The sequence below is a fragment of the Chiloscyllium plagiosum genome, unplaced genomic scaffold (assembly GCF_037043375.1).
Source record: "Chiloscyllium plagiosum isolate Xiang-an unplaced genomic scaffold, Cpla_swu_hap1 HiC_scaffold_3, whole genome shotgun sequence".
NCBI classification, from domain to species: Eukaryota; Metazoa; Chordata; class Chondrichthyes; order Orectolobiformes; family Hemiscylliidae; genus Chiloscyllium; species Chiloscyllium plagiosum.
Genome location: NW_028270141.1, coordinates 152,738,455 through 152,754,219, shown reverse-complemented (window position 1 = coordinate 152,754,219; position 15,765 = coordinate 152,738,455). Strand labels below are relative to the sequence as shown.

Sequence of the window (15,765 nt, the reverse complement as noted above, 5' to 3'; positions counted from 1 at the left end):
CAAGAAAATGGGTCGAGACTATTTTGAGATGGATCATTGGACATCAAATAGAGAAATTTGGGATTTAACGGATTAAAAGCAGCTTCTGAAGATTTTATAAACAACATTTTCTCTTGATTTTGCTTTGCTAAATAAATTATTGGAAGGGGAGCAAAAACAAACCCAATTTTATACATTAGAAAGTGTTTTATTTGCGTAACTTGCATAACTATTTTGTCAGAAAGACAGAACATTATACATGAACAATAGAAGCTTTCTGCTAAGTGGAGGCTTCAATGTCCTTCATTTTTGTTTTAAACTGAATTCAGCGAACATTTCCCATAAACAGCTCAGGAGCAGTTTATCAGTAGGTTTCTCCAGGGTGGGGTGGTGAGATGTGTTAACAAAGTAAAAGGAAAAGATAAGTCTCTCCTCAGTTGTGTGTTGGTATTTTTGAAAGCTGAACATCAAAAAAAATTTAAATCAATGTGAAGCCAGTTAACCAGAAGTGGCATAACAAAAAATGTCTACAGTTCTGCATTCTGTACGGACTAAGATATTTTCATTTGACTATTGTGAATTACATTTCTTTAAATTGTCCACTTATTCAGAATATATATATATGTATATATAAAAATCTCAACTCTCTTTAGTCATAAACATCGTCTTCCAGGTAAAAGAAATCTCTCTCTAGATTCTCTGATTCATCATCTGAAAAATCATCTTCATCAATATCTTCTTCCTCATCATATGTATCATGCCACTCCGGGACATATTCATCATCGTCGTCATCATCATATTCTCCATCTTCTTCCTCAGTCTGACTGCCCGACTTCACTCTGGCCAATCAAAATAAGGTTATTATTTTATATACAGGACTTCTAACACTAATAACAATATCCTCAGTTTCTACATTACAAGGAATAACAAAGGGAATGTTCAAAAGTCTCAGTCAAAAATTGTTCTTCCTACAGCTATCCTGGAACCAAGTACTTTATTAAAAACTTATTTAAATGGAGAAAAAAAATAACATGAGTAGCATGCATAGGATGAATATTAGTAGGTACATTTTAATGGTAAGAATAGATTTGGTCATGAAAACCATGGGAATAATTCCTATCTCATTAGTTAAGATGATGGCAAACCATTTTTCAGATGAAAAATTAAATTAACTTTCACCCATATTTGCTTTATTCTAATTGTTTACAGACTCATTAAGATGTATGCTAGTAAATCTATAATTTTAATTACCACATTAACATACTAACTTTGCAAGATCAAATTTTCAGAGACCTAAGCACATTAACCTAAGCTCCAAGGAGCAGGAGTCGATGTTGAGCATAAGCTCTTTATCAGATGAAGAGCTTATTCCTGATGAAGAGCTTTTGCTCGAAACGTTGACTCGCCTGCTCCTCGGATGCTGCTTGACTGGTTGTGCTTTTCCAGCAGCACACTTTTTGATTGATCTCCAGCATCTGCAACCCTCACTTTCTCCGAGCTGCAATATCTCCAACAGTGACAATAATTCAAAAATACAAGTGGGGCTATATAAGACTTTTGCTGATACGCCAAAAGCAGAACAGAATTCTGCAGAAAGCAGGAAAAGTGTTGATAAGCATGCATCATTATTAGAACCTGGAAGATTTAGAGTCAGAGTCAGAGTCATACAGCATGGAAAGAGACCCTTCGGTCCAACTTGTCGATGCCAACCAAGTTTCCCAATCTACACTAGTTCCATTTGCCTGTGTTTGGCTCATATCTCTCTAAACCCTTCCTAATCATGTCGAGTGTGTGGTGCTGGAAAAGCACAGCAGGTCTGGCAGCATCCGAGGAGCAGGAGAGTCAACGTTTTGGGCAAAAGGTCTGTCCAAATATCTTTTAAATACTGACCTGTACTTGCATCCAATGACTTCCTCTGGCAGTTCATTCCACATACAAACCACCGTGTAAGAAAAAGTTGCCCCTCAGGTCCCTTTTAAATCTTTTTCCTCTCACCTTAAAAATATGACCTCTAGCTTTAGAGCTACAGTGTGGAAACAGGCCCTTCAGCCCAGCAAGTTCACACCGACCCTCCAAACAGTAACCCACCCAGACCCATTCCCCTACTCTATCATCTTATATCTACGTTGAAACTTTATTGCTGGAACAGCACAGCAGGTCAGGCAGCATCCAGGGAACAGGAGATTCGACGTTTCGGGCACAGGCCCTTCTTCAGGAATTCGACGATTCGGGCACAGGCCCTTCTTCAGGAATTCCTGAAGAAGGGCCTGTGCCCGAAACGTCGAATCTCCTGTTCCCTGGATGCTGCCTGACCTGCTGTGCTGTTCCAGCAATAAAGTTTCAACTTTGATCTCCAGCATCTGCAGACCTCACTTTCTCCCATCTTATATCTACCCCTAATCTACACATCCCTGAACACTCATGGGTGATTTAGCATGGCCAATTCACCTAACCTGCACATCTTTGGACTGTGGGAGGAAATCGGAGCACCCGGAGGAAACCCACGCAGACACGGAGAATGTGCAAACTCCACACAAACAGTCACCAAAGGCTGGAATCAAACTTGGGTCCATGATGCTGTGAGGCAGCAGTGCCAACCACTGAGCCACCGTGCCACCCCAAACTTTGAACTCCCTTTTTCTAAGGAAAATACCTTTCTTATTCACCTTATCTGTGTCCCTCATGATTTTATAAACCTCTAAAAGGTCACCCTCAACCTCCAGTGAAAAAAGTCCCAGCCTCTCCTTATAACTCTAACTCCTTATAACTAGTCCCAATAAAATCCTTGTAAATCTTCTCTGCATCCATTCAAGTTTAACAACAGCCCCAAAGTGGGGCCTTAGGTGGTCACCCACGCAGTGGTTGGTGTACCCAGACAGAACTCTGGCAGCCTGCAAGCCCAAATGGCAGAGGGCGGCAAAATGGCAGCACGGAGACACGGCGATCAATAGATTGAGTCCAGTGCAGGACAGAGATCGAGCACTTGTGGGGAAAGCCCAACATGGAGCGATTGCAGGCTCATGGCTAAAGGCGGACTGTAATTTGGAACTTATATTTATAAAGTAGAAAAATAAATAAGTTAAGATTTTGTACCTAGCTACCTCTTACCCAAGATGGTGCCATGAATGACACTAAACTTTTCGCTGTGCTCCTGGATCCCTGTACTTGAGTACATGCGACAATAAAATCTAATTGTAACCCTTCTTATCGAAGGGCAACCAAAATTGTATGCTGTATTCCATAAGTGGTCTCAACAGTGTCCTGTACAGATGCAACAAGATGTCCCAACTCCTAAACTCAGTATTCTGGCCAATGAAGGCAAGCGTGCCAAATGGTTTCTTCACCACCCTATCTACCTGCGATTCCACTTTCAAGGAACTATGCACTACACTCTGAGCTCCCTCTGTTTGACAACATGCCCCAGGGCCCTACCATTAAACTGTGCAAGTCCTGCCCTGGTTTGCCTTACCAAAATGCAACACCTCACATTTGTCCAAACTAAATTTCATCTGCCAGTACTGGGCTCATTAGCATCTGATCAAGGTCCTGTCGTACTGAGATAACCTTATTCACTGTCTACCACACCTATCTTGTACATTTCTTTGCACATTCATTGCTTTCTTGAATACCTTTTCAAAATCCCATCACATTCTGAAAGATCCTGAAGAAGATTCCCCTTAAAACCCATGTCTTTCCTGATTTATGACCTTATGATGGATAGAAGATTATTGATGAAGCAGCTTGAGATGATTAGATCCAGGACACTACGTTGAGAAACACCTGTGGAGCTAAGCATCAATAATCACAACTATCTTCCTGTGAGTCAGGTCCAACTCCAACCAGTGGAGAGTTTTCTTATGAAATTTATCAAAAATTAATGAAATGGTGAGTCAGGCTTCAAGGGCCAAATGTCTTATTCATGATCCAAATTCATATGTTAGTCATATATTCCCCTGGATTCCCACTGGCTTTGATTTTGCTAGAGCTATTTGATCACATACTCTGTCGAATATTGCCGAAGTCAATCACTCCCACTTCACCCCCAGAATTCAGCTGCTTGTTCACATTTGGACCAAGGCTGCCAAGAGGTTTAGAGCTCTCTGGTTCTATTGGAACCCAATCTCAACATTAATAAGTAGAGTAATGCTACTTGGTAGCGCTGTCAATGTGGCTTTCCTTCACTTTGATCAACAGCACACTGATGTGGCTATATTGGCTGGGTTGGATTTGTCCTGCTTTTTGTATTCAGGACATACCTGGGTAATCTTCCATGTTGTTGAGTAGAAGTTAGTATTGTATCTGTACTGGAACTGCTTGGCTAGGGTAGCAAGTTATAGAGCACGAGTCTTTAGTACTATTGCTGAGATGTTGACAGGCCTCATAGCCTTTTCAGTATCCAATGCTTTCAGCCATTTCCTGGTATCACATGGAGTGAACTGAATTGGCTGAAGATGGGAATCTGTGATGATGGGGACGTCTGGAGGAGTCTGACATGGTTGAAGGCGATTGCAAAGGTTTTAGCCTTATCTTCCCCATTCTTGGGCACTGAGTACTATTGTTCATGACCAGATGTGGCAGAAGTACAGAGATTTGATCTGATGCACTGGTTGCGGCTTCATATTGCTTACAGCAATTCATCAGTTTTTGGCAACTCCTGTCTTTTACTGTAACTAGTGCCTATTTGAATGCTCAGATGTCTATCCAGTATAGCCTAACCCTATTTTTGATTCAGAATGCATCGTACTGGTCTGCGAAAGAAAAACAGGATTCAAATAAGTAGCAGCTCAAAAAGAGAGGAGATCAATAATGGGAGATGCAAAGCTAAAAAATCAAGTTTTAGACACAGAGTGGCACAGTGGTTGGCACTGCTGCCTCACAGCACCAGAGACCTGGGTTCAATTCCCGACTCAGGCGACTGTGTGTGGAGTTTGCACATTCTCCCCGTGTCTGCGTGAGTTTCCTCCAGGTGCTCCGGTTTCCTCCCACAGTCCAAAGATATGCAGGTCAGGTAAATTGGCCATGCTAAATTGCCCGTCGTGTTAGGTAAAGGGGTAAATGTAGGGGAATGGGTGGGTTGCGCTTCGGCAGGTCGGTGTGGACTTGTTGGGCCGAATGGCCTGTTTCCACGCTTTAATGTAATGTAAAAAATGTAAATAAAATGGTGCAATATGCATCCTAAGTGGCCACAGGGGCATACCATTTATTGGCTAAAATGGAGACCTCATTCAAAGGGAAGAGATAGACACAATATCAGGGAAATTAGGGGAGTTGGTAAGTAGGGGTGATAGTATTGGTCAAAGATTTTACAGAGTATCAGAAGAGATGTAGTGATTGAGGGTTTTGAGTTAACATTACTTGGAGACTAATTAACAACAAAAGAACTAATATTCTCCAAATTAGAAATCACTGGTCCAGAAAAGCAAGGGCTGGACTGAGGATAAAGAGTAACAGCTTAAACACAGGTCCACAGTGCAGCATCTGGACAGTTTACATTCAATTGACTATATCTGTATCAATAATGGTAACCATCACTAGCACAAACCAAATGTGATACATTAATGCCCCTTTGGAAAATAAATCTGCTGTTCAAGTGAGTCAATGGTCACCAGGATTAAGATGGAAAAGTAAAGTGACCATGATCTAACTGAATAGTTGACCAGGCTCGGGAGCCAAATAGCCACCACTTGCTAATAAACATTTTTTTTTCATAATTTGCCCAATCTGGCCTCTATGCAATTCACACCACAGTCCATCACTTTCCCAGTATCGATTCCATTACACCACACTCTCTGACCCAGTGTTTGCCCCATAACACCATGGTCTATATTCACATGCTGAATTGCGGCCTATGGCGCAGGGACTTACTCTTTGGTGGGATCAGATGGTACTGTGTTTGAAAGATCTGTGGACTGAACTTCATTCTGATCGACTCCCTGCTTTGGCTGAAACCCCACTCGGAAATCCTGAAATAGCAGAGTTTGTTAATTATTTAATGTGTATCTTGGTAACATTTTCATCAACATCTCTGACAAAACTATATTATAACAACCTTCTGATCTTTAGATATTGAGGCTTTTATCATTGGCAGGTAATCTTGGTGGTTTTTAGTAAAAGAAAAATTCACACAAACTGACTAAAGCTGAAACAGTTAAAGGAAACTACCTTAGAGTCAAGGTGTAAAGATAGCAACTTATAGAAACAAAGGTGTGTTCAAAACCTGATTAAGGAAAGAAACTGAACCGCCTATTGTTTGAATATTAAGATCAATTGTGTACAAAAGACCTTGAAACATAGAAGCAGAAGTAGGCCATTCAGACCAGGTCTGTTCCGTCACTGAATGAGATCATGGCTGGCCTGATATTCCTCAACTCCACTTGCTGCCTTATCCTCATAACCCTTGATTCCCTTCATGATTAAAACCTGTCTATCTTAACCTCAGACATATTTAACAACACAACCTCAACCTCCCTCTGTGGTAAAAAATACTAAAGATTCACCACCCACACAGAATAAATTCCTCCTCCTCTCTGTCTCAGTGAATGACTCCTCATTCTCAAATTATGACTTCTGGTCCTAGACTCAGCCATTTGGGGAAAAGCCATTTCCCTATGTACCCTGTCAAATTCCCAAAAAATTTTGTATGTTTCAATAAGGCTGCCTCAATTTTCTAAATTCCAATGAGTTAAAATCCAACCTGTTCGATCTGTCATAAAACAGACCTTCCATACCTGGGACCAGCCTAGTGAACCTTCTCTGGTCTGCCTCCAACCTCAGGACATTTTCTTTTAAGGTAAGAGACTGAAAAGTGTTCAGAGTAGTCCAACTAATGCCTTGTTTAGTTTTAGCAAAACCTTCCTACTTTTATACTCCATCCCTTTTGGAATCAAGACCAGCATTTCATTTGCCTTCCCTATTACCCAGTGAACTTTGAATAGCTTTTTGTGACATGTGCAAGGACTCCCAAATTGCTCTTTGTGGTACTTTTCTACAGTCCTTCTCCATTTAAATAATCTTTCGTTTCTCTATTTAACCAATTAAGCTAAAGACTATGCCAACCAAGGGTGACAGAATTGAACCTCTCTCTCAGCTTTGCATCAGGGGTTCTGAGTATTGACTGCCACTGGCAAAATTCACTGCTACACACAGTCGAGAGTGGTCCACACAATGGGGGAAATAAATTAAAGGAAGCACTGCACAGGACCCCAAATACACTTACAGGGGGAAGGTCTTGAATCTGAGTTTGAGGGTAAAACTTTGTCTGCATATTGCCCACTAAATGGCAATATCCAGAAGTGGACACATCTTTCATGAAAATGAAGTGAATTGGATTGGATATGAGAAGTAGGATATTGCCTCTTTTGGAATTGTTTAGTTAAAATTAATCCAATGTAAGAAATAAAGTGAATTAAAGATTATATGCTTTTTACATCAAAATAGGGTGCAAATATGCAAAAGGGAAGTTATTTGGGTGGAACTGGGAAATAAGAACGGGATGATCACCTTATTGGGATTGTATTATAGACCCCTAATAGTCAGCAGGAAATTGAGAAACAAACTTGTAAGGAGATCTCAGTTATCTGTAAGAATAATAGGGTAGTCATGGTAGGGGATTTTAACTTTCCAAACATAGACTGGGACTGCCATAGTGTTAAGGGTTTAGATGGAGATGAATTTGTTAAGTGTGTACAAGACTAATGATTCTTGTCTAATGATTCAGTATGTGGATGTACCTACTAGAGAAGGTGCAAAACTTGATTTACTCTTGGGAAATAAGGCAGGACAGGTGATGACTGAGGTGTCAGCACTTTGGGGCCAGCCACCATAATTCTATTAATTGTAAAACAGTGGTGAAAAAGGATAGACCAGATCTAAAAGTTGAAGTTCTATATTGGAGAAAGCCAATTTTGGTAGTATTAGGCAAGAACTTTCAAAAACTGGGAGTAGATGTTCGCAGGTAATGGGATGGTTGGAAAATGGGAAGCCTTCAGAAATGAGATAACGAGAATCCAGAGAAAGTATATTCCTGTTAGGGTGAAAGGAAAGCCTGATAGGTATAGGGATTGCTGGATGACTAAAGAAATTGAGTGTTTGGTTAAGAAAGAGAAGGAAGTATATGTCAGGTATAGACAGGATAGATCGAGTGAATCCTTAGGAGAGTATAAAGAAAGTAGGAGTATACTTAAGAGGGAAATCAGGAGGGCAAAAAGGGGATATGAGACAGATTTGGCAAATAGAGTTAAGGAGAATCCAAAGGGTTTTTACAAATACATTAAGGACAAAAAAGTAACTAGGGAGAGAATAGGGCCCCTCAAAGATCAGCAAAGCAGCCTGTGTGTGGAATCGCAGAAAATGGGGGAAGATACTAAATGAGTATTTTGCATCAGTATTTACTGTGGAAAAGGACTTGGAAGATAGAATGTAGGGAAACAGACGGTGATATCTTGAAAAATGTCCATATTGCAGAGGAGGTATCGCTGGATGTCTTGAAATGCATAAAAGTGGATAAATCCCCAGGACCTGATCTGGTGTACCCTAGAACTCTGTGGGAAGCTAGAGAGGTGATTGCTTGTCCACTTACTAAGATGTTTGTATCATCGATAGTCACAGGTGCGGTGCCGAAAGACAGGAGGTTGGCTAACGTGGTGCCACTGTTTAAGAAATGTGGTAAGGACAGGCCAGGGAACTACAGACCAGTGAGCCTGACTTCGGTGGTGGGCAAGTTGTTGGAGGGAATCCTGAGGGACAGGCAAGGACTGATTAAGGATAGTCAACATGGCTTTATGGGTGGGATATCATATCACACAAACTTGATTGAGTTTTTTGAAGTAACAAAGAGGACTGATGAGGGCAGAGTGGTAGATGTTATCGATATGGACTTCAGTAAGGCATTCGACAAGGTTCCCAATGGGAGATTGGTCAGCAAGGTTAGATTTCATGGAATACAGGGAGAACTTGCCATTTGGATACAGAACTGGTTCAAAGGTAGAAGACAGAGGGAGGTGGTGGAGGGCTGTTTTTCAGACTGAAGGCCTGTGACCAGTGGAGTGCCACAAGGATCGGAGCTGGGTCAACTACTTTGCATCATTTACATAAATGATTTCGATGCAAGCAATAAGAGGTATAGTTAGTAAGTTTGCAGATGACACCAAAATTGGAGGTGTAGCGGACAGCGAAGAGGGTTACCTCAGATTACAATAGGATCTGGACCAGATGAGCCAATGGGCTGAGAAGTGGCAGATGGAGTTTAATTCAGATAAATGCGAGGTGCTGCATTTTGGGAAAGCAAATCTTAGCAGGACTTATACACTTAATGGTAAGGTCCTAGGGAGTGTTGCTGGACAAAGAGACCTTGGAGTGCAGGTTCATAGCTCCTAGAAAGTAGAGTCACAGGTAGATAGGATAGTGAAGGTGTTTGGTATGCTTTCTTTTACTGGTCAGAGTATTGAGTACAGGATTTGGGAGGTCATGTTACGGCTGTACAGGACATTGGTTAGGCTAATGTTGAAATATTGCATGCAATTCTGGTCTCCTTCCTATCAGAAAGATGTTGTGAAACTTGAAAGGGATCAGAAAAGATTTACAAGGATGTTGCCAGGGTTGGAGGATTTGAGTTATAGAGAGGGGCTGAACAGGCTCGGGCTGTTTTCCCTGTAGGGTCAGAGGCTGAAGGGTGGCCTTATAGAGGTTTACAAAATTATGAGGGGCATGGATAGGATAAATAGACAAAGTCTTTTCCCTGGGGTGAAGGAGTCTAGAACTAGAGGGTATAGGTTTAGGGCGAGAGGAAAAAGATATAAAAGATACCTAAGGGGCATGATTTTCACGCAGAGGGTGGTACGTGTATGGAATGAGCTGCCAGAGGAAGTGGTGGAGGCTGGTACAATTGTAACATAAGTTATTTGGATGGGTATATGGGTTTGGAGGGACATGGGCCAGGTGCTGGCAGGTGGGACTACACTACAACAGTTCTGTACCAGCTTCTAACTAAAAATTATTGGATAGAGAAAAGAACATCAGCACCCCAGCCAATACTGTATTCACCTGCACGTAACTGTATCAGTTTCAGTGCAGTGAGATTGTGAAATGGAAATGCTGTCTCTACTGCAATTCCTTCTTGGCACCTGGGACCCAAAGACAACTGATTCGCAGCCTCAGCACATACAGTCCTTTCTGAGGACAGTGAGAAATTTAATATCCCAATCTGTCAGTTGAATTATTCTACATTTAAGTTAATCTTTCTGATCATGGTGACTTATGCCAGGCACGAGCCCCTTAATATACATCAAGGGCCACCCTCAAGTTGCTTCATTGAGTTTTTGTATCAATTCATGGGATGTGGGCATTGCTGGTTAGATCAGCATTTACTGTCCATCCCCAATTGCCCAAAAGCACATTAGTGAATCAGATGGGTTTTCTTCACCCCAACAATCAACAATGGATTCGCAGTCATCAGATTCTCAATTCCTTAATGAATTCAAATTCTATCATCTGCCATGGCAGGGGTCGAACCTGGGTCATCAGAATAGAACCCGGGCATCTGGATTATGAGCCCAGTGATAATACCATCATCTCCCCCTAATGATCCCAGGCAGATGAATAATGGCAGAACATATCTGGTCATGGGAAACATCACCTTGTCCAATGGCACATGCACTTTACAGCACATTGCTAGGTAGTGATCAAGAGGAGAATGCAAATAGTTTATTCTTCTCTCTTACCTTGGGTTGCAGAAGCCTATTAGACATTACCTTCCTGTGGCTACTGAAGTCATACAGAACTCAGCTTAAAATACAGCGGTTTATGGGACTCACACTGGTAAATACAATGGCATACAGAAGCAGCAGCTCCTTGGGTAAGCTACAGAACTTGTACACAATCACAGGAAAGATCCCCAGAGAGGCTAAACATTTTCTCTTGAAAACATTAATTACAAGCAAAGGATTTTAAAGTAAAGGCAAATGAATTTCGGTTGATGTATGAAGGAAATTTTTTTCTTAAAGGCAAAGGTCCAAAAGCCACCTGGAAACATGACTTAAATACATCATTTTCGAGGAAGTATGCAATTCATTATGTAGCAGGATAACAGCGGCACCATCGAGTCATAGAGATGTACAGCACGGAAAGAGACCCCATTGGCAACTCGTCCATGCCGACAGACGTTCTAACCTAATCTTGTCCCATTTGCCAGCACTTGGCCAATATCCCTCCAAATCCTTCCTATTCATTTACCCATCTAGATGCCTTTTAAATGCTATAATACTAGCCTCCACCATTTCCTTTGGCAGCTCATTCTATACACTCACTACCCTCTGCGTGAAAAAGTTGCCTCTCAAGTCCCTTTTATATCTTTCCCTTCTCGCCCTGAACCTATGCCCTCTATTTCCGGACTCCCCCATTTCAGGGAAAAGACCTTGTCTCTTTACTCTATCCTCATGATTTTATAAACCTTCATAAAGTTCACCCCTCAGCCTCCGACAGTCCAGGGAAAAAAGCCCCAGCCTATTCAGTCTCTTTATAGCTCAAATCCTCCAATCCTAGCAACATCCTTGTAATTTTTTTTTTCCTGAACCCTTTCAAGTTCACAACATCCTTCCTGTAGGAGGGAGACCAGAATTGCACACAACATGACATCCCAACTCCAAAACTCAACTCTCTGATCAATAAAGGAAAGTACATCAATTGATGAAATATACTGCTGAGTTTCCAACAGAGAAAACAAACTAGAGGCACCTTGTTTAGCTTTGATTTCAATTCAGAAGAATCAAGTTTTCCATTTGGGAGAACAGATTTTACCTGAGCAGTAAGTGAAGTTTCTAAGCTGCAAGAATTTGCATCGAAGCTTGCAAGCCGTCAGAAAGAACAAAGAACAGTACAGCACAGGAACTGGCACTTTGCCCCAAAAAGACTACACCGAAGCATGATGCTTTTCTAAACTAAATCCTTTTGTCTCTACTTGGTTCATATCCGTCTATTCCCTGTCTATTCATGTATCTGTCACGATGCCTCTTAAATGAAGCTTTTGTGTCTGCCTCCATCACCTCTCTTCCTTGCTGTATGAATTACCTGAGTGGAGTGCTGGAGGATGGCGAGCAGCCGTTCCTGTATCCTGCGGATCAATTCCAGACCCGTGTTCAAGTGTTCTGGTTTGAGCAGGCGAATGCAGGAGGCCAGGTCCACACACTGTAGCAGCGTCTCCTCTGAGAACGGTAAGATAATACTCGAGTACAGATACCTCTCATTCTTTTAGCAACAAGCCCTAGCACAGTCAAACATGCCAAGGTGCTTCCCAGGCTTTGCTGGAGGCAAAGTCTGACAATGAGCTAAGCTAATATTAGCACGTTCTGAGGTAGGTTTACAGGTTCCCACAGCATGAAAGAGGAAGAGGTTCAGGGGAAGGAATTCCAGAGCAGAGAACCCAGGCAGTGGATACACAGTCACCAACGGTGAAACTTGCAGTCAGGGATATGCTAATTCCCTAAAATAGGAGAAATGTCAGACAATAACATAAGAAACAAGAGGAAAAGGCCATATGGCCTGATGAGCATGTGCCAACATTCAGTAATTTCATGAGTCTACATGAACTCCACTTGCCTGCCCTATTTACCATGTAAGAGGGTTGAGGATCTGGTGGGTATGGGAAGGATAGAGGTCATGGATGGATTTAAACATAGCATTGAGAACCTCCCCTCCGTATAGTTAGCAGGAATATCAACTGAAGGGAAAAAAATAACATTAATGCTGTATGAGAGGAGACTGCTGACTAGTTGGTAAGTAAACTCAGAAAGAAAGATAGGAATGACAGCTTGCGGCTGAAATAGGGCACAGTCATCCTACAGGATTACAGCTATCCTCATCAGATCACTCCTTTACAGACAAACTCAGAAAAGGTTCAAATACCATCATTTTTGATTTTGAAAAATGCCTACTCTACCCCAGATTACTCTGGAAAGTTACTCATAGGTATGAGCTACAAACAAGCCTAGCAGTTTCATGTTGCTGCTGTGTATCTCAATGCAAATGGTGGCTGCAATCAGGTCAAAAAGGTGCTCTACCTTTCACAAAAAGGAGTTATTTCAGTGCTGGTGCAATACCAGGCATGCAAATGGTATGTCCCAAAGACCAGTGGATCATATCAAATTGCTTATCTAATTGGCCATTTGCACCAGTGTCCAACATTAGTTGTGATTTGCATTTGGGTCACATTTGCTGAGTAATTCAAATGTGTGAAGAATTATGCTGACAACAAATTTAGGATTACCAGTGACCTTCAGTATGACACACTTGCACATACTGAAGGCTGCATTTATTAATGCATAGCTCCCTATGCTTTGTAGATAGAAATAATTCTACAGTGGACATGCACTCTGCCTGTTTCAACTCAGCAAATTAAATGGCAGCCATTCGCTGGCTCATTTCTCATGGCAATGATTCAACAATCAGAGTCAACATGCCTGGTTTTAAAATTTAGTCATAACCTTGCAGTTAAATGTCAATCATTAACAGGTCCATTCACCTTTACAATGCATCTACCAGAATCCACTTGCTAACCAAAAACAAAACTTGCTGGAAAAGCTTAGCAAGTCTGGCAACATTTAAGAGGAGAAATCGGGTCCGGTGACCCTCCCTCTGAACTGCTAACCAATCAGCTCTGTCCTCTCATACAGTATGTTTCTCCCCCCCCCCCTTTATTGGTACACCCCTAATGAGTGCAATACAACAAACTTCTACAAAACAATATTCAAGTTCTGTTAAACCAAACAACCATGTAACGATAAAGCATTATGTAATATATTATGTAAGCTTGCAACCTGCAAAAAAGCCCATGTGACTGGTCTGCGTGTAAGCTTCTGAATGGTCTATTTTGACTCTTTCTGAAGTTCCCAACATATGCAGAGAATATTTATTTTCCCATTTAATAAGAATGTTTGTTTTAGGAAAACAATGGTAAACTCTGACTTGGAATTGGAACTATTTCTATTCTGGAAGAGTGTGCATAATTTATTGAGATAAATAGGGAAGGATTTTTTTTCTGTATAGTCAATGAAAGTGATTGTGAAATTAAAATTGGTACAGGTAAGGGCACTAATTGGACAACTTGAAGGATGGGATTCTGTGACACTAGTTCAGGCCAAGGTCTTTTAAGGGAAAACAGAGAATATATGACAAAGATGTGAAGCTGAGGGGAAAGAATTGTGGAATCAATTGTGGGCCACCTGCATTAAGACATAGTGCAGACATAATAGACCAAATGCCCCCCTTCTGTACTTAAAACATCTATAGTTTACAGAGCAATGAAAAACCCAAGCACATTTTTGAAAAACCTTTATAATTTAGTTGAAACTTACAGCTTAATTGCATGAACTGGGACTTACCTAAAAGAATCTGGAGGGCATTGGTGTGCAATTCCAAATTTTCTGTCTGTTGTTCCATTATGTCCATTTTTTCAGTGTCCTGATTATAGTAACTGTACACACATGAATAGGCCAATACCTGATAAAAACCAAACAGTGTTGACACAGGGGAAGTACAATGAGGGAAACATACATATATATAGTCTTATTGATGTTCCTTTACTATCACTATATATAATCTCATACAGACCTTTCTTAAAGCTACAGATTTGAATCAGGGTAAATTTCCATCTATTCTTGTAACAATCAGATCCAGATTAAGACAAAGCACGATGAGAAAGGTATCATCAAAAAGATCTTGTGGCCATACAGTTCAAATCATCAATGTGCGGGGGAACAGGTTGGTCCTAGGACCAAATAACAGCTGTAAATACCTCAGCAAAGAGCTTTGCTTTTAGTGATGGGAATGGTTAATACTCACAAAGGAACCATTCCGGTAAGTCTGTCAGGAATGTCTCTCAGGTATCTCTTCTGCTCCGTAGCACACTTTCACATGTTTCATGTCTGGAGTGAGTGTTTAAATGGTACTGACAGGATGGGAGGATTTTCTCACACTGCTCTCAACAGCACATTACAGGACAGGGCAGGTCTGATAGAAGGTGTCATCAACAGTGCTATCAAACAGCACCTGCTCAGCAATAACCTGCTCAGTGACACCAGTTTGGGTTCCACCAGGGCCACTCAGCTCCTGACCTCATTATAGCCTCATTCAAACATTGACAAAAGAGCTGCATTCCAGAGGGGAGGTGATATCAAGGCCACATTTGACTGAGTGTGACATCAAGCAGCTCTAGCAAAACTGGTGTAAATGTGAATCAGGCAGAACTCCCTGTTGGTTACAGACACACTTGGCACATAGAAGATGGTAGTGGATGTTGGAGGTCAGTCATCCCAGCTCCAGGATAATGCTGCAGGAGTCCCTCGGGGTAGTGTCTTAGGCCCAGCTGTCTTCAGCTGCTTCATCAATAACCTTCCCTCCACCATAAGGTCAGAAGTGGGGATAATCGCCAATGATTGCAGTGTTCAGCACCATTCACAACTCCTCAGATACTGAAGCAGTCCATGTTCAAATACATGGACTGAAGAAGGGCTTATGCCCGAAACGTCCATTCTCCTGTTCCCTGGATGCTGCCTGACCTGCTGCGCTTTTCCAGCAACACATTTTCAGCCATGTTCAAATACAGCAAAACTTGGATAATACCTAATTTCAGAATGACAACTGGCAAAGTAATACACATGCCACACAAATGTGATGCCTTCTATAATGAGAGATTGCAAACATCACCCATTGACATTCAACAATGTTCCCATCACTGAAACCCCCTCTATCAACATCGTGAGGCATACTGTTAACCTGAAACTGAACTAGTCTAAC

At 41.5% G+C, this 15,765-nt stretch overlaps 2 protein-coding genes across 5 annotated transcripts in view; one reads left to right on the top strand and one right to left on the bottom strand.

Moving 5' to 3' along the window:
• Positions 1–15,765, top strand: part of dnph1 (2'-deoxynucleoside 5'-phosphate N-hydrolase 1) — a 53,782-nt gene that overhangs the window by 21,365 nt on the left and 16,652 nt on the right. The window lies entirely within an intron of this gene.
• cul9 (cullin 9) overlaps positions 173–15,765 on the bottom strand; it is a 198,422-nt gene continuing 182,829 nt past the window's right edge. For all 4 annotated transcript variants that reach the window (XM_043687358.2, XM_043687357.2, XM_087984475.1 and 1 more), the window contains 4 exons: positions 14,352–14,469; positions 12,043–12,176; positions 5,845–5,942; positions 173–818 (listed from right to left, as the gene is read on the bottom strand). In XM_043687358.2, coding sequence (XP_043543293.2) covers positions 629–818; positions 5,845–5,942; positions 12,043–12,176; positions 14,352–14,469 — 540 coding nt within the window. In that variant the 3' untranslated portion in view covers positions 173–628. The remainder of the gene's footprint in view (positions 819–5,844; positions 5,943–12,042; positions 12,177–14,351; positions 14,470–15,765) is intronic.